Genomic DNA, 23,481 nt, shown 5'->3' on the forward strand with positions numbered 1-23,481 from the left:
GTTGAAGTTGTGCATTCTTTACTTTACCGTTGGTATTTGTGAATATTTAAACACTGATACGAGGCTAACCCTGTGCAAATGAGTCTGTAATCAAGGAACACAGCGGTAACTTGGAATTCGAAACTGGTCTATTAACTTTACAATTGACTGCTTTCCGCATATCATAAAACTGGTCGAGCTCAACCATTTAATTAATATCGCAAAGAAAAATTAAAGAATTTTGACGATTATTTTATGGATTTAGTGCAAAGAAGTGAAGCAGTGAAAATGTAAACTGTAAATAGATGATAAAGATGGTAAAATCATGGTAAAAACTTAGTGTTAATACGAGTTAATACGAGTATTTTAAGAACTGCAACTTCTCAATAATTCATAGCAAATTAATCTACCCTTCAAGTGTCACGTGGTTTTATGGATGATCGGGATTTGCTAAGATATCAAATATTTCCAACGATTCAGTTCTTCTACAGATTTTCTCAAAATGTTGCTCGGTGTTTTTGTTGTGTTGTGCCTTTCATTTGTAGCAAATGGACGAAAGTTTCACAAACATGGTAAGTAAGCAAACAAAATCAATATTATTTGTTTATATTTTCTTGTAAAAACATAAAGATATGTTTTTATGGTACTGGTACGAGATGAGAAGTTAAACAATATCATTAGCTTCTGTAAAACGCAACCAAATGCTCCGTAAACAGTCCTTTTTTTCTCTAAATCTTCAAATATACTTCTTCTCGTCAAAAACAAATAACACTTAAATCACTCTACCCATTATTTTTACAATATTTTTAGCAAAAACATCTTTATTTTGCTTACAAAGGTGAAATAACAAAAATAAAATGTTTGTAAATTATTCGTTTTCGTGATGCTAAAAGACACATTAAAAATCATTTCAAAATTTCATGACCTTCTTTCGAGGTTGAAGATTTTAAAATTGGTGTTAAGCCAAACATAGCCAAGATAAGTAAATTTAGTTCAAATTTTTGATGGTTTTTATTTTTACTCGTAAGAGCTCTGGGTGGTGTTTCCTAAACGGCCAATGACTTAGCCACCAGTAAAACAGCAGGTCACAATGCTAGACCCGCTAAGATTTGATAGTTTGATCATCATTCGTCACGGCCTATCTATTTGTTTTTATCAAATGAGAAGACTGAATAAACCCTATTCTTCTTGGATTCGACAACCTCTTTCTTACGACCATCTTATTTGTCAATCTGACCACTTCTATCACAGGGAGCCCGGCTTGGTGATGCTAAATCGGTAAAACGATCACGTTTCATATATTGATGACATTACATAATAATCGTAACTCAATACACCCCTATTACAAACGGTCACTACGTAATAGAACTTGTAATGCAATAGTGTTAGATGCCTCCTTTCTCTCTTCTTAACGCGTGCGTTACGTATTTGAATTTGAATTTATCACGGTATTAAGTTACGCGTTACGAACACTGGTGTTCCATTAGTAGTGACCGTTTGTATATGGGGGTATTGAGTTACGATTGTTATGTAATGTCATCAACATATGAAACGTGATCGTTTTACCGAGTTAGCATCACCAAGCCGGGCTCCCTGTGCTTCTATCAGTATTTTTATACTCTTATACTAATATCGGACAGTTTACCATCTTGTATAATGGACCAAAAAAAATGGAGCTCTTTGCCTAATTATATCACTAATACTATTTCCTTATCTCTTTTGAAAAGATCGTCTTTTCCTATTTATATAACGATACATAATTTATACAAAATTTTAACGTGTTTGTCTTATACAGATGAGAATATGTGGACCGCGTAGCACTTATGAAATACATGAAGATATAGAAATATAGATAAGTTACAGTGCTTGGGAACGAGGTTATTCCGGTCAAAAGACCCTTGGAATTAAATTCGGAAAAAATAATTTCCGACCTCGCATAACTTATCAATATTTCTATGTCTTCATGTGCTTGTCTTATAGCTAATTTGAATTTATAAGCGGTAAAATTTATCCTCCGAGGGAGGTTTCTGCCTCGAAAGCCTTTTGGTTTCTAGAAACCTAATACTTTGTAGTGTAAATTATTATTATTTATTACCTTGCCAGCCTACATCTGGAACGGATATTCTGAATGCATTATACTTTAGTTGTTTAAAATCACATGTATGTTATATTCTATTATCTTTTAATCTTTAAATGACTTAATGGCGAAATATATTCAATGAAATTCTCGGGTTACATGTTACGTCATGGCCGCCATGTTGGTCGACGCACAGGCAGCCCAATCTAGGAGGATGATAACTTTTTAAAAACGCACCAAACTGGCTTCAAAATCAGCAAAACATCAAAAGATAGAACAAGCTATCAAGGAAAGTCTTTTTTATTCTTAAAAGTACTAACTTTACAAGCTACGAAATATTACCGTTTATATTCAAATAATACAACACAACAGAACAAGAGATTGGGTTGTCTGTGGTCGACGATTACGAAGCATTCCTCGATTAGAATCTATTATGTTAGATAAAAATAATAATTTTTTTCCGGTCCGCTATCCTAAAAAATCGTTCGTTCTGATTGGCTGTTTGAGCGGGCGGTATTTTGTCAGTATCTGCCCGCGCTCGCGGTCCGGTATCCTTTGCCGCTAAACAACAAAACAAAACGATTACAAAAACAAGTAAAAAAATACGGGAAAAAAAATAAACAAGTTATTTACCGTCCAGTAGTCGGTCCCTCGGTTGTGCCCTCGGTCTTGAAAACGGAAAACATATATTCAAGACCTCGGGCAGCTTTTCCCTATCCGGACCTCCAGGCCGGTAAATAACATATATATCACACACACTTCCACTCTCACACACTTCCACTGCATTCAATGTTCTATGCACACAACGCTCAACTCACATGTAAATTTATGTTGATCAACCAACATGGCGGCTGTTTCATTGTTATTTATATGTCATGGGATTTTAATTTATGTGGATGCACCCCAAAAATACGACTGTGGTTCTTATTTATGTTCACTTTTTCATACTTGAAAATCGTTATTTGTTTCTCTTAGGGTCAGAACACCTACGTGTACCTCAGGGTCTCTCTCATACGACCACTGTCATTTAATAATCCCAGGGTGCTCTTACTTGTCTTTTACGACGATCATTGCTAATAATCTTAGGGTTTTCGTACCTGTCTTACACGACCATTCTTATTGTAAATAACTTTAGGGTCTTCGGACCCGAAATTATACGATCATCTTTATTTACTAATCTCAAAATGCGATTGCTTCTTTTTTACGGCGTTTATTGTAAATAAACTTAGGGTCTACGGACTTCTCATATACGAACATTCTCAATTATTTATCGCGAGGTTCGAGTACCGCTCTGTAATGACAATTCTTATTTATTGATCTCAATGTCAGACGACGACCTCTTCTATACGACCATATTTATTTTACGTAATCTAATGGACAGATCATTTCTCTTTTACGACCAAAAATTTAAATAATATTCTAGGCCCAGGGTCCGAACGCCTTTTTCATAAGAGAATGAGGATTTATATCACAATGCTTTCTACAAGACCTAATCTATTGTATTTCCCAATTTCATCTTCATTTTCCAGAGCGATATCATCTATACAAAAAGAACCACATTAGCGGCGCACATCGGTCTTTGGTTTTTGACATCCCAGACCACGTGAACAAAGGTAAAAAGGGTAGGTCATGATGTAATGAGGATTAATACTAAGACTTAATCTTAGGCGCTGTTTGCAACAGTTGCATGAAAGTTTGCAAGAGGCAGAGCTACCGAGGTATGTCACACGTATATTGGCGTCTATTCCAGCGACAAGACTATGAGTTCACCTTTAAATCAATCAATCAATCAATCAATCAATCAATCAATCAATCAACAAAAACAGATTTCCAATGGTGCGGGATAAATCTTTATATAATAAATCACTGACCGTAGCTCAATGGCTCTCTTCATCATAAATTTCTTACCTTAACTATAGGATGCAAACATGGTGGAATTCTTAGGAAGCACGGAGAAGTGTGGTCTCCTGGTCCTTGTATCCCAGAATGTCACTGTATCAACGGCGAGGTCACGTGCAGCAAACTTGAATGCCCGGATTTGAATTGCGAAAGAACAATAAAGAGGAAGTGGAAGTGTTGTCCGGAATGTCCCCCTATAACAGAACGAAACGGTAATTAATTTTAATATTAAAAGACAGAACAAACAAAAAATGTCCAAAGCATTAACATCTAAGGATATGAAAAGTGACACTCGAAAAACCGAATTTTCAAAAGGTCTCTTCCTTGAATCGATTTCCTCCCTCTTCAAAACCCTAGAAACTAAATCCCAATCCCCTCTATGAGTTAGCCGTGTTCAGCCTTAGATCAGCTCTGAGGCAACAAATGTAGAAGACCCCTTTAGTTGTGGCATGAGTTTCATTTCTTTGTTTATCGGTTGTACATGAGAAGACACATGAATATGGATGCGACTTAAAAAAGAATCTTATTCTCAAGAGAATGACACATGGTCTGAAATGGAAAAACATTACACCCAAAGTAATCTGCTCTATAACCATCATGGCAATGTCAAAATACTTTTAACGATTCGTCTTTGTCTTCTTTAGGTGACAAATGTGGAGTGAGAACCATCGGTGGAAATGCCAATTCCTCTTGTTGCAACTTCCCATTCAAGTACAACGGTGTTTTGTACTATACATGCACGTATCAGAACCATAACAAACCATGGTGTGCTGTCACTGCTAACTTCGACCGCGATGGTGTATGGGGGTCGTGCGTGGGTAGGTTTTGTAGACTGGAATGCTTTGAATAAAAGAAAGCCCTCACTATGAGGGTTGTCTTTTATCACAGAGATTGGTTGATTTCTAAAATCCAATATTCCACTTTACAGTTCCCTGCGCCATCTTGAAAGGTAGCCCTGCCTTTGCATTGAAGCGAGAGGAACGGTGAGCTTGCAATGTTAGCGAGACACGTGAATAATTGTTCAAGGTGTTAATTAAAAAAGGTCTCATTGAAAGCTCACCGTTTGTCTCGCTACGATGCAAAGGTACGGCTACCTTTTCAAGATTGCTCTGGGAACTGTGAAAGGGACTATTCTTATCGAACCCTGAAATAACCTCGTTGCTTAGCTCAGGCGTAGCTCAGTTGGTTAGCACGCGACCTTCAGAGTTAGTGGCCAATGGTTCGACCCTCAGGATCTTTACGTTTGTTTCAACTTCTCTCTGTTTCGTATAGCTTTAGCTTTAAGAACCCGTAATGTGGAGCACTGATAGTCTGAGGGGGTAAACGACGCACCCTCGAGCGCATTATGCATTAGCTCCTGGTTAGAGAGATTTGGGCAAGCACTCCCCGCGTTATTAAAGTAAAATTTTAGCTTTACCTTTTTAGTTTTTAAGTCAGGGCACGGCTAGCCCACAGATCAAACACTGAAACAGCCTGTGGGCTGATCTAGATATGTAAATCAGGGCCCGATTAACTCACAGATTGTAGGAGGCAGGAAAACCAGAGCTTCTGTCTATTTATAATCTCATCATTTTGTTTTAATAACATACTTTGATAAAATCTTTTTGACAGACGAAAGGAAAACAAAAAAGAAATTTCATCCAGTGAACGGTAAATTTCAGGACGACGTGACTAGTCACACAACATCTTCTCTGGCAACAGGAACAGCTAATCACATCCCCAAAATTTTACCATCTCTCACTGTAAATAGTGTCACACCAGACCATCATCCTATGCCTCCGCTTGATCCCAGCCTTCTCAAACAGTGGGCAGATACTCCTCAAAACAAAGAGGGAATCCTTCCTTACTCAGCCATACAAGAACGAGTATCATCAATCTGGAAAAAAATTGGATTTAAGAAGCGTGTGTACAATATGCTTTCTAAAGCTGGAGGTCAAACTGTCACCGTGGCACTTGCAAATGGAGGGTTCCTTCCAAAAGCCAAGCAATCGTACATCATTCCCAGTCAATACTTGAGCCCACGACCAATCATACCGAAAGTCGCTAATGTTGTAAATGTTGGAAACGTAAATTGTCAAAATGCTAATAATGCTGTCGCGATGTCACAAGCTATAGTTACGTCCTACACTGCTGCGATAGTGCCAACTAGAAGCACGCAGGTGACAATGGTATCATCTCAGATTGTAACTGGAGGAAATGTTCAAGGAAGTGGTGGACAAATTCTTCCTTCTAAGGTTACTGTGCCCCAGGTTACCTTGACGACAAAAGTCTCTGGTAAAGTTGCGACCACAAAACCGGTAACAACTAGTCAAGTGACCGGAAGTCCAGTCACTACAGTGAAGCCTACTACCTCTGGTCAAGGGATTGGGATTCAGGGTACGACAGCAATGCCTACTACAGCTCCTAAAGCAAATGAAAGCCAAGTTACGACTCCAAAACCGACTGGAAACGGGAAAACACTTTCGGATGCAGTTCTTTCAAATGTCCAGCCACCTTTAACAAATGACTGGAAGAGCTCCTCTAAAGGTTTGTCAAGTCCTTCCGACATACCTGCCAATGTGACTTTACTTCAAACCCTACAAAAACAAGGACAATTGGATGCATCTGCCAAAGTAGTTGCCCAGCAACAACCATGGTCCCCGTATGGTAGAATATCGTATAGAGAACCAATGAACTCGACTAATCAGCATGGAGGAATGAACGTCTCAATTCCAACACAAAACTTTACACCTATGCCACCATATTGGAACAACGTGACTGCCCCACAGATGCTAAACAATGGTTCATTTGGTTTTCCAAATATTATACCCACAACTATGCCACCTCCATTTGTATGGCCAAATATTACAGCCCCAACTCAGTCCACAAAAACTACTGCCAGCACCTTTGTCTGGCCAAACGCAACCGCTCCAACGAAGCCTCCAGTTGTTTGGCCCAATATGACTGCACCTCCTGTAAATACGACTATGGTACCACCAGTTTCTGGACAAAATGCTTCAGCAATAAACTGGCCAGTTTTTACTCTTCCTCCGCTGATTCCAGTGAATACAACAACGGCTCCAAGGGTCCAGGGAAACACATTCCTTCCTCAGACCGGCGCTACAGGTGCTGCAGTTAACAACCAGACAGTAGGTGCAGCTCCTTCTGCAGCCATAAACACATCGCAGCTTGTACAACCAGTAAATGTCAGCAACAACCAAGCAGCTAAACCGTACAGCAGTTCCAACTCCTATAGCAGCTCCGATCCTAATAGCAGTTCAAACTCTTATACAAGCTCTGATCCTAACAGCAGTTCTAGCTCATATAGTAATTCCAACACTTACAGCAGTTCCAGCACTTACAGCAGCTCCGATCCTAATAGCAGTTCCAACACTTACAGCAGCTCCAATCCTAATAGCAGTTCCAACACTTACAGCAGCTCCGATCCTAATAGCAGTTCCAACTCTTATAGCAGCTCCGATCCTAACAGCAGTTCCAACACTTACAGCAGCTCCGATCCTAACAGCACTTCCAACACTTACAGCAGCTCCGATCCTAACAGCACTTCCAACACTTACAGCAGCTCCGATCCTAATAGCAGTTCCAACACTTACAGCAGCTCCAATCCGTACAGCAGTTCTTCCAGTTATTCAGATCCTTACCAACAGCAACAAGACCAATCGACAAGTGAGAAAACAAAACAAAGTGAAGACAGCAGCAAGACCAAAGAAAATGAAGAAAAGAAAGAAGACGACCCGTCGGCACATTTGTATGAATACATGACCGTGCAACCACCTGGAGAACCTGTGGTCCCCGCGGATCCTTACGAGGCTCAGAGACGTATTGCACAAGAAGCAAGAGAACTAGCAGAATCATATAATACTTACTTAAAGAATTTCTATGCCAGTCATGGATACAGTGGCTAAGAAGAAAGAAGCTCCAAAGACTATATTCAAATAAAGCTGTTTGCTTAATCGTTGCAATAATAATCAGAATAAACTATTTCAATCGACTTTCCAGCTGAAATGTATCAGCCTTAAAGCACGTGCATGAATATATAGAATTTAGAATTTAAAAATCAAAGAAAAAAGGCCTTTTAGCTAAAAGAAAAGAAAAAATGGCAATCCCACATGGTCTTAGCTTTAGTAATATATGCCTTAATGATATTTGAATGAAGTTTTCGCGGGGCTTAAATTGTGGACTGGTTTAAAAAAAATTGCTTTGGATTATCAACAAGATCTTTGGAAACTCTAAGGCGAGTTTTAAGAGAGAAAAAGCGGATTTAGTAATGTGGTCATCAAATTCATGCAACCTTTCTAGCAAAAGTCAAAGTGTGGAGTAAATTTTTTTCGTGTTACCAATCAAGTTGGAATAGATTTATTTCTTGTACGTGGTAGAAGCTATCTCTACTCTTTGCAAAAAAAGAAAAATGTATATCTTCCAGAAATACGAGCGACATTTTGGTCTGCAATTTATGAAGGCAAAAACATGTTGCAGGACGATGCATGTGGTACAAAATTTCTGCTGTACTACCGCACCTAATTTTATCTTTTACTTATTTATAGTTTAATAAATATTATTCAAATTTTGTCACTTAACAAGAGAACGAGACGAACGGTGAGTTGTTTCTTGTTTTATGGATTAAGAGAAATTGCGTTGTCTTCTATCGTCTCGGTGGATGTTTATAAAAAGATTTTTGCTTTCCTTTCAATTTTTTTTTGTTCAGGGGTTTAGTTTAGCTCGTAAATATATGACTTACCGTTCGTCTCGTTTCGATGTTAATCATCATAATTTATTCATTATGGCAGAGGAACTGTGAAAAAGAAATTATGCCAGCTAAAGTTAGTTTCTAATAATTTGTGAAAACACGATACTCTTTTCTCTATGTTAGAGCTCAAATAAACAAAATATAATGCAAAGTTGAATACTGGTACAGTGGTATACAAACAATGCTCGTGAAATATTACAAAAACTAAATAGCACTAAACACATCTATTTCTTTTGTTGTCAATTGTTTCATTGGTGCTATGTTGTACTAATTGGTTAGTACTGTTTTACAGACATATGGTTTGCACTCTAAGCAGAATTACTAATGATATTTCCCAAAGGTTTGCCAATTACTTGAACCAACCAATGAAGATATATAATAAAAATGTTATCTGCAGCAAAAAGGAAATTTGGTACTTTGGTACTAGGCGTGTTGATGGTTGGTCTGGAGTGCCAGAGTATTTAATACGTTTTTATAGTGAACTCTGAGCTTGTATGCAGGGGCGGATCCAGGGGTGGGGGGGTTAATTAGGTGGATTTTCACCTCCCTTTTCTGAGCAGTTATGTTGTTGTTAAGTTGTTATCTGTAATGTTTTTTTGGGGGGGCGAGGCGGGGTTGGGGGGTGGGGGAGTGGAATGTGCAAAAGGGAAATGATTGGTGACAAATAATATTTGAAACGTCAATTAATTCATCGTTGAGCCCACAGACTATAAGTCCAGCATGCAATCCACAAAACGCCTCGTTTTCATGCTGTTGATCACTCCGTGTGCTTCCTTGTCCGCCATTTTGAGTAATCATGCAAAGTTCTATTTTCAAAGTCCGCAAAGTGTACGGCAGAATTGGCATAACTATGACATAATATTACAACTGTTTGAAATGCTTTAAGAATTGCATTTCTGTGGGTGTCAAATTCGAAAATCCTTGGGAGATCTTACACGGACCTCAACGATTGATCCACCCTTTTGGCGCTTGTTCATTAAAGGCTGGTTTTTGCTAGCGACATAAGCGACGGAAGCATAAGCATAAGCATAAGATCGTTATGTTCTAGTGAAAATGAATGTGACGGAATCATAAGCAAAACAATAGGAAGTTTCCCGTGCAGGGGACTGAGTACGAGAATTTGATTGGCTTACCACCTTGTGCTTCTGCTTGTTAGCGACGGAAGCATAAGAATCTGGTTTTCACTAGCGACGGAAGGACGGAAGCAGAAGCAGAAGCATAAGAAAAAGGAAATCTTCCGTTCCTTCTGCATAGTGCAGTTTTCGTATGACTGTGAAAAGTTCACGGCACGAACACGGTCGTGACACGGCAAGGGATACGCCAGACCAATCACATTGCACGAGAATTTACTCTCCATCCAATCAAATACCCGGAACACGGCATAAACACGGCGCGGACACTGTCACGCCAAGATCACGGCATTTTTGGACCAATCATATTGCGCGTGAAAACAATCAGCCAATTAAAATTCTAGAAAGTATCACGGTCACGGCACGTCACGTCACGCTTACGGCACTGAGCTTTTCACAGTCATACGAAAAAAGTATTGTAAACTTTCGTCATACCAAATTTAACTGCCATATCTGCATTTTTTACTATAAAATTTATTTTATCAAAAATATTTTTTTCAAACTTTATATATCGATTTACGTTAACGCAGTTGTATACACTTATTTCAATAAAGTTAGTCACCAAAAAAACCTAGAAAGCTGAGATCACTGAGGATCATGGGAAACTTTTAATATCAAACAAGTAAAGCTTTTGATACAATTTGTAGCTTGAGGATGCTCAGAAGAGGTGAGACTGTAAATGGTAAAAGATCTAAAATCCATCAACAGTTATTAAAGCGGTTGAAACATGTAAAATGTAACTACCCATAATTCTTGCTGGTCTCAGCTTTGTAGCTTTTCAGGCGACTAACTTTATTGAAAGAAGTGTATAAACACTCATACATTTCATTTTACAGTATGTTATGGGTTATTTGTATAAGCCCCACTCCTTCACGTGACCGATGAACTGAAAATCAAGCAAATCGAACTGAAGTTTTAAACGGAGGAATCGCGATTTAAGGCGGAATTTTTAAGTGACTCCATATTGCACATTCAAGACCATTGTGCCACCAGTTTACAAGTGCCCTTTACTCTCTAACCAGTTCTCATCTTTGATCTTTTGAACTATGAAATATTCTGATATTCTATAACTGAAGCGCTAACTATACTTACAGCTTCGACCTTAAGCAGGCAATATTCATTACCATCGAATTGTAGCCGGCTGGATTTGTTTTCGGTTTTCCTGGAGTGATAAATTTTCTTGTTTAGAGAAACTATCTAAAGGAATTTGATGTTTTGGCATAGAAGGTTTCAACACCTGTTGAAGATTAAGGTGACCACTGAGTGAGAACTACATTTAAACCTCTTTGGAAGGCAAAAAACGAGAGTAAAACGGGAAAGGTTTGCCAAAAATTAAAGGAAAAAACGGCAACGCAACACTGAACTTCCACCAAATGAATTCGCTAAAAAAAAACTACAAAAAATTCTAATATATTTCCCCTCCTAATATCTTTTGTTTCTCGAAGTTCTAATTGATTTTTTGCTGAAAACACAAGCTTTCGATTTGAAGAAAGTTCTTGAAATTTTTCTTCTAACTTATCACCTTTTCGTCACTAGTCAATTCTTTGCTTGCAATGCACGTCACTTCCGGTCATTATGTATGCATATTTCCAGCTGACGGTCAAGCATTCAGCTGGCGTACAAAGCAATGTATGTGTTTACAAGTTGTCAAAAGAAAATTTTCGTAAAATATGCCCGATTCCTGTTCAGTTTATGGTTGTTCAAACCTATCTAATAAGAAAAAAGAAAAGGGTTTGTTAGAATACCTAAAGAAGTGGTTCACAAGGGAGATCGGACAAGAAATTTATCAAAAAGACGTCGCCACCGATGGCTGCTATCCTGACTTAACAGTACTGTATCTTCGAAAGGAGTTGAATCTTCACACGCTCGTGTATGTAGCGATCACTTCGTAAAAGGTATTTAACAATTCTATATTTGTTTGAGTTTGAAATTCAGATGTTATTTCTTTGCTTTGCACGTGTTGGTTTGTTGTAAACAATGAAAATACGATGATGCTTGTAGAGTGTTTGTAGGTTCGTCGCGTCGTATCGAAGTCTGTTTACTAAACAAATTCTATACATGTATATCTTATCTAGGTCGTCCAAGCAATATAAATGACGAAGATGACATAGATTGGGCCCCTACGTTGAAGCTTGGCCATCAGAAGATAAAACAAGCCACAGAGAGTTCTATAAAGCGCGGTGAGAGAACAGCAAACAGATATCTGAAACGTCTCCATTCCGAAGCTGCTAGTGCCTTGCTTGACTATAAATGCAGAAGCAAGCTCGGCTGATTGATGAAGAAATCTCTTATGAACAAACCATAGATGATCCGCACCTATCAGCCCAAGGTAAAAATATGTAACTTATTTATTATTTACTTCAAAGCTTTGTTATTGATGCCACGATTCCCTTTTTTATTACAGACAGAAACGACAGAAAACCCGAATCGTCAGGATGCAGAATGCCAGACGGATCTGACCAGCGATCTTTTTTGTGCAATGGAAGAGGAGTTAAACATAACACGTCAAAAGCTCTCCGATTTGCCGGCAAAGACATTAAATGAAAATAAAAAACGATGTTTACACTACAAGATAGTTGGAAATGTCCGGGAACTGAAAGCCAGGAAAGGCGGCGAAATCCTTCGAAAAGTCCTTTGGTTTCATAGAATATGGATCAATTCCATCACAGATAGATATTTCGTTTAAATATCTTGACTTGGGTATGCAGTCAAGATAACTAGCGTACTCTGAAAGAGCGCTTTTTGGGGCAGATTGATCGTTAACTTGACCCAAGCGAGCCGCCATCTTTGTTTACTTGACCGTCACTTGGAAACCGGAAGCAAAATTTCAGGCAAATTGTCACGTGATTGCAAGCAAAGAATTACAGAACCAGCAACTTTATCACTTACTCTCTTAATACAGTCGGTACCATATTTGATTACATACGTGGCCACCCTACCACGCATGCGCTAACAACACAAGGAAACAAAAGAATTTTAAATTCGTCGAAGTTACCAAAAAATCGGACTGACAGTACGTTGGCGCCATGGAGGGGCTTAGCTTTTCTTGACTATATGGAAAAGAAACTTTAGGGAATTTTCACTAAATCTAAAGGTAAGTCTTCAGTTGAATATTTTGCATTTAGATTATCTTTTGGACTTATTGGTAGTTGGTTTGTCGAGAGATTTGAGTCAATGACCGTTGAATTCTTTCGGATGAACAGTCCATGTTTACTAACCATAACTTCCCTAGAAAACCTTGAAATAAAATGTTGAACTCAATAATTATTTTTTAAATCAAAAAGAATTTCTTGGCGAAAACTTTCAACATTTATCGCCAGGAAAATCCAATAATTCAGATATAATATATATTATAAGCTACTAATTGAAATTGAATAATGTGGCAAAAATTTTTTAATATACTTAAATATATTTTTTTTGAAAGCATTTGTCTTATATTTTTTTACTTCAAATCTCTGATTTGTAGACTTTGTTAAATATGTATTTAAAATTACGGTTTAGACCGCAGGAGAGTAAAGAAAAAATGATTTAAGAAATATTTCTGAAGCTGATTTCAAATTATTGATCAAGTAGATGTCGACGCCATTTTTGCCACCAAACAAGGCGAGACAGGTCGATCAAACTGGTTGAACATTCCATTAAAAATATCGTTCATATTCTCATATTTTTGATTTGTTGCAGGCGATAAGACGTAGTGAAATACTTCCACCGTGGGGCGTGATATAGCCCCCTCTTTTTGACCACGACGAATTGAACTGAGGAGAAAAAGATAACGGGACAAAAGCAACTAGCAAAACTTATATCAAAATGAAGTTGATATTACTAACAATTTGTGCTTTGGCATTTATTAGAACATCGTTGTCCTCGGGTAAGTAAATACTAGAATCTTTGAGCTACTATAATATATGCCCAAACGATCTGGGATACACTTAATTAGCACAAAATACAGTTTAATGTAGCTAAAAGCATTTACATACTTAAACTATAATAAGAACTTAAACAACACTTCTCATTTTTTCAAAACGAGCGAATTCTTTTATAACCAACAAAAAAATTTGTTAAATCTAATTGTGAGGAATATGCCGTTCAAAACACTAAAGATAGAGAACTAGAGATAGAAAAGTTTTGAAATACAATGCAAATGATTCAAATTTTTTAAAGCCGCTACATATTTCAACAGGTAGTACGAAGTAAAAACCTGTTTCGAAACTCTTCCTATTTCGAACTTTGTCAAAGCGAGTAACAATTTAATCAAAAAAGAAAGAGAATACTACAACGAAGGGTTGATAACTATGTTATTTTATGTTCTCTTAGTTTCCTCGGCTTTTTGTTTTACTTAATTTTGACATTTTTTGATAGTTTCCTGATCAATTATAAATAGCAAAAAAATTGTTCACAATAGAAGAATTACTGGTCATTGCTTGTAGTTGATGAATTGGATTTTGCAAAATATTTCGCTCTAAAAATGTCCAAGTCGTTGTCAAATTGGATGGAAATACGACTAATATTCTAAACAATACTTCACTACTTGATAAAATCATAGGAGCGCTGATATTTTCGAAATTGTTTGTCAAAAGCAACAAGTTCAGTCGCTTTGTGTTTGAATCAAGTTTACGTTCAAGATGGCCTGACACCTGTGGTCACTTGCAAGTTTGAAAGTCAAAGATCAAACTGTGTATATTCTCTCTACTGGTTTTTATAGTCTTTAACCAACGAAAAATAACGGTTGAGTGATCAAGAAACCAGTAAAGAAAATCAAACAGAAATCCCATTTAATTTGAATAGATCTCAAATATTGTTTATAAATTGCAATACAATTTGAATTTCTATAAAAACCTTGAATAAACATTTTCCAAAGTTTTTTTACTGGTTGACGATTATTTTCTCCATGAAATGTTAGGAGAAAATAATGAAGCCAATTGAGATATATGAGAGAGAGTATTTATTAAGGTCGGTGCACACTCTAGTAAATGATCTTTGAAGAGTCTTACCTAACTCGCATCGATGAACAGAAGGAAAGATACGAGAAAACGTGCCCTGTCTGAGTTGTGACGGCTGCAGAAACACGACAACGCTGACTGAATACTTTATTTTATTTTTCAGAACCATGCAAGGACCATTTCAATTGTCAAATATATCCAAATTCAACTTGTAAAACAGACGAATGGGTAGTATTGAACTGTCCAAAGAAATGTAACATCTGCCCTACACCAGTGAACCCATTAGAAGGATATGCAGCAGCGCCAACTTCTCATCCGGATGTGGCAATCATGGCACCGTTAAGGAATTATACTTATCCTAAACCTGATGAACCGTCAACGTCGACGATGCATGATTCTCCCTTACCGGCAGCGACTGCTCCAAACCTAGCAGCACCCTACGCGGCTCCTGCTCCAGCTCCAGCCTACCCTGCTCCTGCTCCTGCTCCAGCCTATCCTACGGCTGCCCCTACCGCAGCGTATCCAGCTCCAGTTCCTGCAGAAGCGTACCCTACGGCGGCGCCTACGGCAGCTTATCAAGCTCCTGCTCCGTTGCAGGCTTATCCAACGTCAGCACCATACGCTGCCTACCCTACACCTGCTCCTGCGTACCCGGCCCCAACACAGGGCACAGCATATCCGGTACTGTCACAACCACCTTTACCCGTCTACGGTATGCCAACTGCTTTGCCTACGGCTGCTAATCAATACCCTGTGCTAGGACAACAACCGGTAGCTGCACCTCAAATAAATGAATATCCCAACTGGGTGGTCAAAATACCTCCAAAAGTAACGGAATCGCTTCAAAATCACCCGGAGACTATTAGAATATCGTTCGTCAAGCAACATCAGCCGGTGCAGCAACCTTATGGTGTGCAGGAAGTTAACATGAAACCCAAGAACGACAACGGAATTCAAACAATGAAGATTTCCTTTATTGACGAGAAATCTTCAAAGGCGGTCCCACATGGTGTAGATCAAGTAAGGCTACCGCAACCTCAAACAAATAATGAGAAGATTAGGGTTTCATTTAGACCTCAAGTCCAAACGCCATCTCAGTACCAACCAATAGATGCCCAGTATGGAGCACAGAACGAAACAGGGCCTTTCTCCAATGAACCACAAAGAAATATATCAGTGTCATTTATGGGGCATGAAAACGAAACTTTGTCGAGTACTGTTGGGAGTCGTGCGCCTGTCAGAAATATTACTGTAGCTTTTACTGGACACGAGAACGAGACTGTGAGCGTTCCGCTGGTCAATACGACTGCGGCTCTACCGGAAAGGAATATTTCGGTCGACTTTCAGGGAAACCATGAATTTTCTATGCCTCTTAATGGACAAGGAGCGGAAGATATTGTCAACCAAGTTATGAATGGAGCAAACCAAACAAGTAGAAACATTTCTGTTTCTTTCCTCGAGAAGCCTTTGAGTGCTGGACAAGTCACCGTTGTATCAAATGGTAAGTAGAGTAAAATAATTGTATAGAACGGTCTGAACCCAGGTGAATGAATGTTAATCGAAGTATTATGATCATCCGGGTGGATGTAGTCCGAAACAGCGACTCGCACTCATTAGACCGACGCCGCCAATTACGCTAATCCAGGTAATTAGGCTATTGTTATCGTGGCAGTATAAATATGATCAATCTGACTTTATTCTTCACTTGACTCTGAAGGTGACTTCCGCTCAGGTTGTCGAAACGTCAGTCACATCAAACAGTCCTTCTCAGGACTACATCCACCCGGATGATCATAATACTTCCATTAACATTAGAGTAAAATAAGTAAATACATAAAAGAAAATGGTCAAAGACAGATACAAACTTTCATCTTTAAATTTGGACGAAATGTTTTACACAGCTCGCAGTAAAAACTGAGTATAGAGTGTTTTCACGTGATGTCACAGCGGCCATCTTGGTGTACCAAAACAGAATATATTCTATCCTCAGGGAATTGAACACTATTTTTATGCAAAAGTTGTGCAGAAAGTTTCTATTGGTTGGTACACCAATATGGCTGCCTTGTCAAGTGAGTAAAAACGCTCTATTGTTTTGACACGAGAAGACAAAGACCGGAATAGTCCACTTCTGAGATATGCTTCGCTTGTCACACACAAAGGCTTTAGTATCACGAATCACTGAGCATTTTGAACGAAGCCTCGCATTGAAACCTTTGTTCATGACAAGCAAAGCATATCTCGGCAGTGGATTACTGTATAAACAACGCGGGTCATGCAATATGGGGTGCTCACCATCTACTCGAAAAAAACAACAACAAAACAAACAAAAAACACAAATATAATAAGGAATGGTATACACGAAATTTAGCAAAAACTCTTACTACGGGTTTAAATTCTACCTTAGCCTGAAATGCCGGGGGGGGGGGGGGGGGGGGGGGGGGGGGGGGGGGAACACACACACATTTTTGTCTGTATGTACTTTTTTGAATTATAGTTTTAAAAAAAGTAAGAAGCTGAATTGAACTAAGACAAAATCAAGAAAAAAAGACTTTGAGCTTTAGTTCATGTTTGTTTAAAAGTAGAGACAGAGTTAAAACCGTTTTCCCGCCCTTAACGTCGTTGCCATGGTTTTCTACTATTCTTACGGTATCTGGTGTCTGGCCGGTGACAACCGGTACAAGACAGTTAGGTTCTTTCATTTTTTTCAAGAACAATAGAAGTGTTTTGAAAAGCCTGTTTATACATGAAAGTCGACGTGATTTGATTTTTAGACAGAAAAGCCCGTAAGTAAATAGTTTTTAGAATGGATGAGGAGAGAAAATTAGGAATGAGCTTTTTTCTCGCTTTTTTTCGAATTTTGGAGGCCAGCTTTGAAATAATGAAACATAGAAAGCTTTATAATTTATGGTCTATGGAGACGAAAATGCATCCATTCACGAGTAACAAAAATAAAATAATCCTTGAATCCAGCTACACAAAGAAAAACCAAACGCGCATGCGTAGTCTTCCCTGCTCCAGTCTATTTAGGGCGGGTGGCCACACAGTACTTCACGAAAGGGCATTAATTTTATATAAAACGCCTGAGCGATTTTCGAATTATAGGATATAACTTCATTGAAACCATTTAAAAATGGCGATGTAGGGTTTGTGCAGATGATGGATCATTATGAAGTAGTTTTAGTTTTTGGAATTCTTGTACAGTTCATATCACAAAATATTTACGGTAAGTGTAGTTCTTATTGTTTGTTCATGTGCTTTTCTACATACAAAGTGATTTTCCTCACACCTTGAAATAGTTATTATAAAAGACGATAGCACATCTTATTTCCATTGTTTTTGTGTGTGTCTTTTTGCCTGTTGTACACTAACTACAAACTGTTTCATAGTCTGTGGAAAATCACTCTATTGGTGTATGAACAAAACTCTCGCTTGAATAGGTACAGCAACGATAATTTCCTTGGTCGGTATTTTATATAATGAAAAAAAAAAAGTCAATATTACTATTTTCAACCTTAGGAATTGTTTATTTTGATATTTATTTGCAAAAATTTAAGCTGTTTTTAAAACATGGATTTCTTTTGCAATGGAGTCATACAGATATATATAGACAATATTGCAATGTTTTTCAGTTCTTTTTATATCTGCAAAAATCAATTGACTGCAAAACCCATCAACTTAACTACAGTCGGCGCAAAATAGAATTTTTCTCCAATTTGATTGATAAATTTGGGGAGAATAGTACTACTTGTTTCAAACACTTTGAATGAAAAATTATGAAAACCTGCAAAAATCATGTTGTCACAATAGTCAAAGTTAAGGACAAAATCAGTTTCTATTTATAAGCGTTGACGGATTTTGATGTTTTGATTATGCAAAGTATTTCTACAACTAAAACTTCAGGGATTGACAAAAACTTTGTTTGCTTGTTTTTTGAATGGAGAGAGTAAACAAATCCTGATAAATAAAGAACTTGTGCAGCTATAAATGAAATCTTTCAAACGGATCTTCCCCAAGTCTTAGTCAATTATGAAGCATTACTTAGTGATTGTAGAGCTAGGGTTTGGATCAGTCATGAATGAAATCTTTCAAACGGATATTCCCCATGTCAATTCACCTTTTCGGCGATAGCCGTCACGTCGTAAACAAATTGTTGGTTCGGACATCGTTCTCGGATTCCTATACAAATTCACTGAGTTAAAAGACAAAATTTAGGTAGATTTCTTTAGTTAGCTCTCTTAACAGAAGTAAGAAAAGCTTCAATCAAGTTAGAAAAATGATATTTTACTTGTATTTAGAGAAATAACTAAATGAACCAAGTAAATAATTCTTTTTAAGTCAGTATATTTGTACGGAAATCCGAGAACAATGTCCGAAATTTTGGTGACCGTAACACAATCCAATACAATTAATACCACGTGACGGCTAGCGCCGAAAAGGTCAATTATGAAGCATTACTTAGTTATAGTAGAGCTAGGGTTTCGATTCTAAAATAGGTCAAATTAAATTTAAATTCAACTAAATGGAATTTTAATATTCGACTCGAGATTTTATTTTATCGTTTTGCCTTACTCTAACACATGGCCGCTGCCGTGAAAACTGTCTATAATGGTAGTTCTAGTCTCACTTTGTTTTCTCTCTCTTCCTCAGCCGCTGGTTCACAACAGTGGAATCCCCCGGTTTCTACAACCACACGTAAGTAAACAGCTCAAATGTTTTAATTATTGGTCAGTAGTCCCCTTCACAGTTCCCTGCGCCATCTTGAAAGGTAGCCGTGCCTTTCCATCGAAGCGAGATGAACGGTGAGCTTGCAATGCATAGAGACCTTTTTTAACACCTTGGACAATTATTCACATGTCTCTATAAGCCTTTTCATAGTTTAAGAATCGATTCAACCGCGCATGCGATTTCATCCCGAATTTCTCATTTTCTTTTGTCTAAACCTTCTTTTGTTCTTAATTAAACAAAAAAAGGTGAGAAATTCGGGATAAAATCGCAGGCGCAGTGGAATCGATTCTTAAACTATGAAAAGGCTTATTATTGCAGGGAACTATGAAGGGGACTATTTCTCCCATTTAAAATGCATGTCAAAATCAATATGAAGCGATGTCCTTCTCTAATTTGGTTGCTTGAGTGTTGCTTGACTAGGGCTTCGTTTAAAGATCAAATCATTTGCAAAAGTAAATTTTAATGTAAAGGATGTGCAGCTTGAACAATACCAATGTTTTGAATAACAACGGAATTTTAATGGTATCTGTGAATAGCTGACTTATAAGCGAGGCCAAGCCTGTATAAATGAGTGTGAGTTCATCAATAACATCAGCTGGCATTAAATAAGAAAGAAGAGTACGAAGGAAGAGTACAACTCCAAATTTTTAAACATGTTTTTTTTATATATTTCTAGCAATAAACAGCAACCCATGGTGCCAGGATCACCCGGGATGCAGTCAGTATCAAGATAAAGAATGTGACAAAAAATGGATGCAGGTCAACTGTCCTGCAACATGTAACCTATGCGGAAATGGTATGCCTTATAAGTTTAAACTCGTAAATATCGATAATTTTCCTTAGATTAGGTGGGGCAATCAAAAACAGTTTAATATTATCAAATGTATTTTCCACAGACTTCACTGACCAAATAACTCCACAACAAACATATAAACAACTCAGCGTCAACGTTCCACCGGAACTGACGTCATCACTCGAGACTTCCCGTGAGCCAGTAGTGGTTAAGATTGCTACAGAGGGAGGTGTGGCGGAAATCAGTAAGGAAACTAATGGACCAATCATGGAAAGGATCAACGTTCACTTGCCATCAAATTACCTCTATGATCAAGCAGCACATAGTGGGTTAACTAGTCCGCTGACCAACAGTATTGCAGGGCAGGGAGCACAAGTGCCTGAAGGTATGGAAGTGGTTGCTTAGCAACTAAAAATGTTGTCATGTAACTTTTAGGAAATATTTAGTATTCTACGAACCTCTAAAACATGTTCATGCTCTTTTACCTAAAAATTTTTAAGGCTTTAATTCTTGGTTTGCAGCCAAGATAAAATGATAGTGAGCGACAGAAAGGCAGGGAGAGAAAATATAGCGGCCAAGACGTTACCCGGAATCACAAATAAAAATAGAAAAACACTTCGGTAGTAAAAAACCAAATAGCAAAAAGTACCTTAACTCGGCACATGTTGCCTCTGTTCAAATTTAGCTTCTACGTCGCGTAGTCACGTGAAAGTTACCACGGTAAACACGTATGAAATAATATAAAATTGTAGATAAATTTAGCCGAATTTTTGTAATTTAAAACTGAATTTTTTCTATCAGTCCTAGAAATTTCTTTGAAGATTGTATTAGATGGATATTATAGTTTTGTTATTTTTATTAACTTAAAGCCAAGTGGTGTAGTGATAAACCAGATTGTTATAAATATTCACGTACCCAATGCGGAGAAGGCTGGATGAAAGAGAACTGCCCCAAGATGTGCAAGTATTGCCGGCGTAAGTTGAATGCGAGTTGTTACAAATCACGTGACGTGTTGTCATGACGACTAATTTTGATGCGAACCTCTGAGAAGACCGACAATAACGAGTTTTTAAATGTAACGAAATGTTTATGGACATCGACAAAATCGCCAAAACTTTTCGACACTTTGTGAGTCTCAAAAAATATGATAACACATAAATACTGAACAAGTAAAAAAGGCCAAAATGTACAAGAATAAAGACAAAAGATAAAGAAGAAACGAACAAAAAACAAAAAACAAAAATGAAAAAACGACAGAAATCTAATGAAAGTTCACAAAATGTCTCATTTTTTACCAGCCATTTGTGAGGATAAAAGCAATGAATGTGCGCGATATTCGTCTGAGTCCTGTAGTAGCGACTGGATGAAGGAAAACTGCCAGAAATCGTGCGCTTTGTGTGAAGGTTTGTGCACTTTTGATGCTTCGTTTTGAGGCTTGTTTATTTGATTTATGTTATTTAACGCACGACCTCTAAATTGACAGAAAAACTGACTTCTTTCAACAACAGAATTGAAAAGTTAAAAGCTTCTAAAGTGATTAACAGACATTTTGCAAATCATTATTATCTTGCTGGATCAATAATTTAACCTATTCAATACTCAATAAACCCTTATGACAGTCAAGCATGACACAAAGTGAGAAGACTGCATTTAATAACTGATAACCGAATGACACAAGAATTATAGGTGTTGCACATGTCTCATACTATTAGTAATAACAATGACAAGATTAACTTGATATACAACATTTGTAACTTTATAGGACTGATATAATTCCACCTAACAATTAACTTCAATTTGTAGACTAGCGAGTGTTGATTGGTACGAACGAACTTGAATAGAAAACCGACACTGTGCTGCAACATAGTATATAGCATGATAAAGAGTCTAAATGAACGAGATTAGCCACTGATATAATTTAACTACACGCTAAACTAAAGTTAATAGACGATCCATATGAATGGTACGAACGAACTTGCATAGAAAACACTGTGCTGCAACATAGTATATAGCATGATAAAGAGTCTAAACTAACGAGCTTAGCCACTGACATAATTTGACTACACGCAAAACTAAAGTTAATAGACAATCCATATGAATGGTATGAACGAACTTGCACAGAAAACAGTGTACTATGACAAAATATATAGCATGACATAGAGCTTAATCCTGAACGAGCTTAGACAGTGATATAATTTGACTACACGCTAAATTAAAGTTAATACACGATCCACATGAATGGTACGAACGAACTTGCATAGAAAACAGTGTACTATGACAAGATATATAGCATGACATAGAGCTTAATCCTGACAGAGTTATAATATAACCACATGATAACAACTCAAGTTAATAGATAAGCGATAATAATGCATGATACGAACGACTTACATAGAACACTGCGCTATACCATACCATGGTATACAGAACCTGAAACTAGATGAGCTAGACAAGTGCTAGACAAGACTTGTAAGGCAAACTATGTGCTATAACATGGCACAAGGCATAATACAGAACTTAATGCTGAACACGTAATCAGACGAAGTAATTTTATAATGCATGATACGAACAACTTGTACAGAAAACTCTTTGCTATAACCTGGCCCAAAGCAGAATACAAGCCTAATGCAGACCAAGTAATCAGACGAAGTAATAAAATAATGCATGGTACGAACAACTTGTACAGTAAACTCTGTGCTATAACATGGCACAAAGCATAATACAGAACTTAATGCTGAACACGTAATCAGACGAAGTAATAACATAATGCATGATACGAACACGTTGTACAGAAAACTCTGTGCTATAACATAGCACAAAGCATGAAACGAGCCTAATGCTGACCAAGATATCAGACTCGAAGTAATAAAATAATGCATGATACGAACGGACTTACCTACCATCGACCGAGGACACAAGCTGTATATTTGTTTTGAAGAATCTGCAAACAATCATAAGAACTTTTTATTTTGTTGTTCAAAATTCTAGGATTAGAAAACCAGCAACAAGATACGAACAAGAGTAAGTATCGCAAGCTAAAATGATGGTATAAAACCAATTTTTCCATATTAGTAAGGTGAACAATATAAAATGAGGTAAAATGAAAAAAAAAAAAAAAAAAAAAAAAGAAAAGAAAGAAAGAAAGAAAGAAAGAAAGAAAGAAAGAAAGAAAGAAAGAAAGAAAGAAAGAA

General features: G+C 37.5%; 2 protein-coding genes and 2 long non-coding RNA genes across 6 annotated transcripts in view; 3 read left to right on the forward strand and 1 right to left on the reverse strand.

The window, feature by feature from the left end:
- The first annotated feature begins 464 nt into the window (after positions 1-464).
- LOC148911420 (uncharacterized) lies at positions 465-9,059 on the forward strand. 2 transcript variants are annotated; one of them, XM_089030101.1, is made up of 5 exons: positions 465-551; positions 3,586-3,678; positions 3,976-4,167; positions 4,600-4,773; positions 5,567-9,059. In XM_089030101.1, exons 1-5 carry the CDS (start codon positions 482-484, stop codon positions 7,858-7,860), a joined length of 2,823 nt encoding a protein of 940 aa, XP_088886227.1. In that variant the 5' UTR covers positions 465-481; the 3' UTR covers positions 7,861-9,059. The 2 variants fall into 2 exon arrangements, with proteins under 2 accessions (XP_088886227.1, XP_088886228.1); XM_089030102.1 differs by having other exon boundaries at positions 3,586-3,669.
- Positions 4,089-23,481, reverse strand: part of LOC116293544 (uncharacterized) — a 42,511-nt gene continuing 23,118 nt past the window's right edge. Inside the window, exons 6-7 of the long non-coding RNA XR_004196824.2 lie at positions 23,187-23,231; positions 4,089-4,149 (exon numbers count right to left, since the gene is read on the reverse strand). This is a non-coding gene — a long non-coding RNA (uncharacterized LOC116293544). The remainder of the gene's footprint in view (positions 4,150-23,186; positions 23,232-23,481) is intronic.
- Positions 11,921-12,656, forward strand: LOC148911421 (uncharacterized). The gene is made up of 2 exons (XR_016119805.1): positions 11,921-12,161; positions 12,237-12,656. It is a non-coding gene; the product is annotated as an uncharacterized LOC148911421 (long non-coding RNA).
- The window catches only part of LOC116293538 (uncharacterized), a 47,176-nt gene continuing 36,522 nt past the window's right edge, over positions 12,828-23,481 (forward strand). Inside the window, exons 1-9 of one of the 2 annotated variants that reach the window (XM_031700979.2) lie at positions 12,828-12,926; positions 13,514-13,700; positions 14,936-16,273; positions 19,420-19,464; positions 20,174-20,293; positions 20,394-20,675; positions 21,160-21,264; positions 21,589-21,693; positions 23,279-23,311. In XM_031700979.2, the coding sequence (XP_031556839.1) occupies positions 13,640-13,700; positions 14,936-16,273; positions 19,420-19,464; positions 20,174-20,293; positions 20,394-20,675; positions 21,160-21,264; positions 21,589-21,693; positions 23,279-23,311 (2,089 nt within the window). In that variant the 5' untranslated portion in view covers positions 12,828-12,926; positions 13,514-13,639. The remainder of the gene's footprint in view (positions 12,927-13,513; positions 13,701-14,935; positions 16,274-19,419; positions 19,465-20,173; positions 20,294-20,393; positions 20,676-21,159; positions 21,265-21,588; positions 21,694-23,278; positions 23,312-23,481) is intronic. The other variant, XM_031700980.2, reaches the window with a different exon arrangement.

Source organism: Actinia tenebrosa, unplaced genomic scaffold, assembly GCF_029948245.1.
Source record: "Actinia tenebrosa isolate PJP-AT-01 unplaced genomic scaffold, QUT_ActTen_1.0 PGA_scaffold14__42_contigs__length_11649687, whole genome shotgun sequence".
In the NCBI taxonomy this organism is placed as follows: Eukaryota; Metazoa; Cnidaria; class Anthozoa; order Actiniaria; family Actiniidae; genus Actinia; species Actinia tenebrosa.

Excerpts from the sequence above, each read along its gene's own strand:
- LOC148911420 (XM_089030101.1), top strand. The coding sequence starts at position 482 with ATGTTGCTCGGTGTTTTTGTTGTGTTGTGCCTTTCATTTGTAGCAAAT. Across the intron at positions 552-3,585 it reads ACGAAAGTTTCACAAACATG|AGCGATATCATCTATACAAA; the intron begins GTAAGTAAGCAA and ends TTCATTTTCCAG. Across the intron at positions 4,168-4,599 it reads CCCTATAACAGAACGAAACG|GTGACAAATGTGGAGTGAGA; the intron begins GTAATTAATTTT and ends TGTCTTCTTTAG.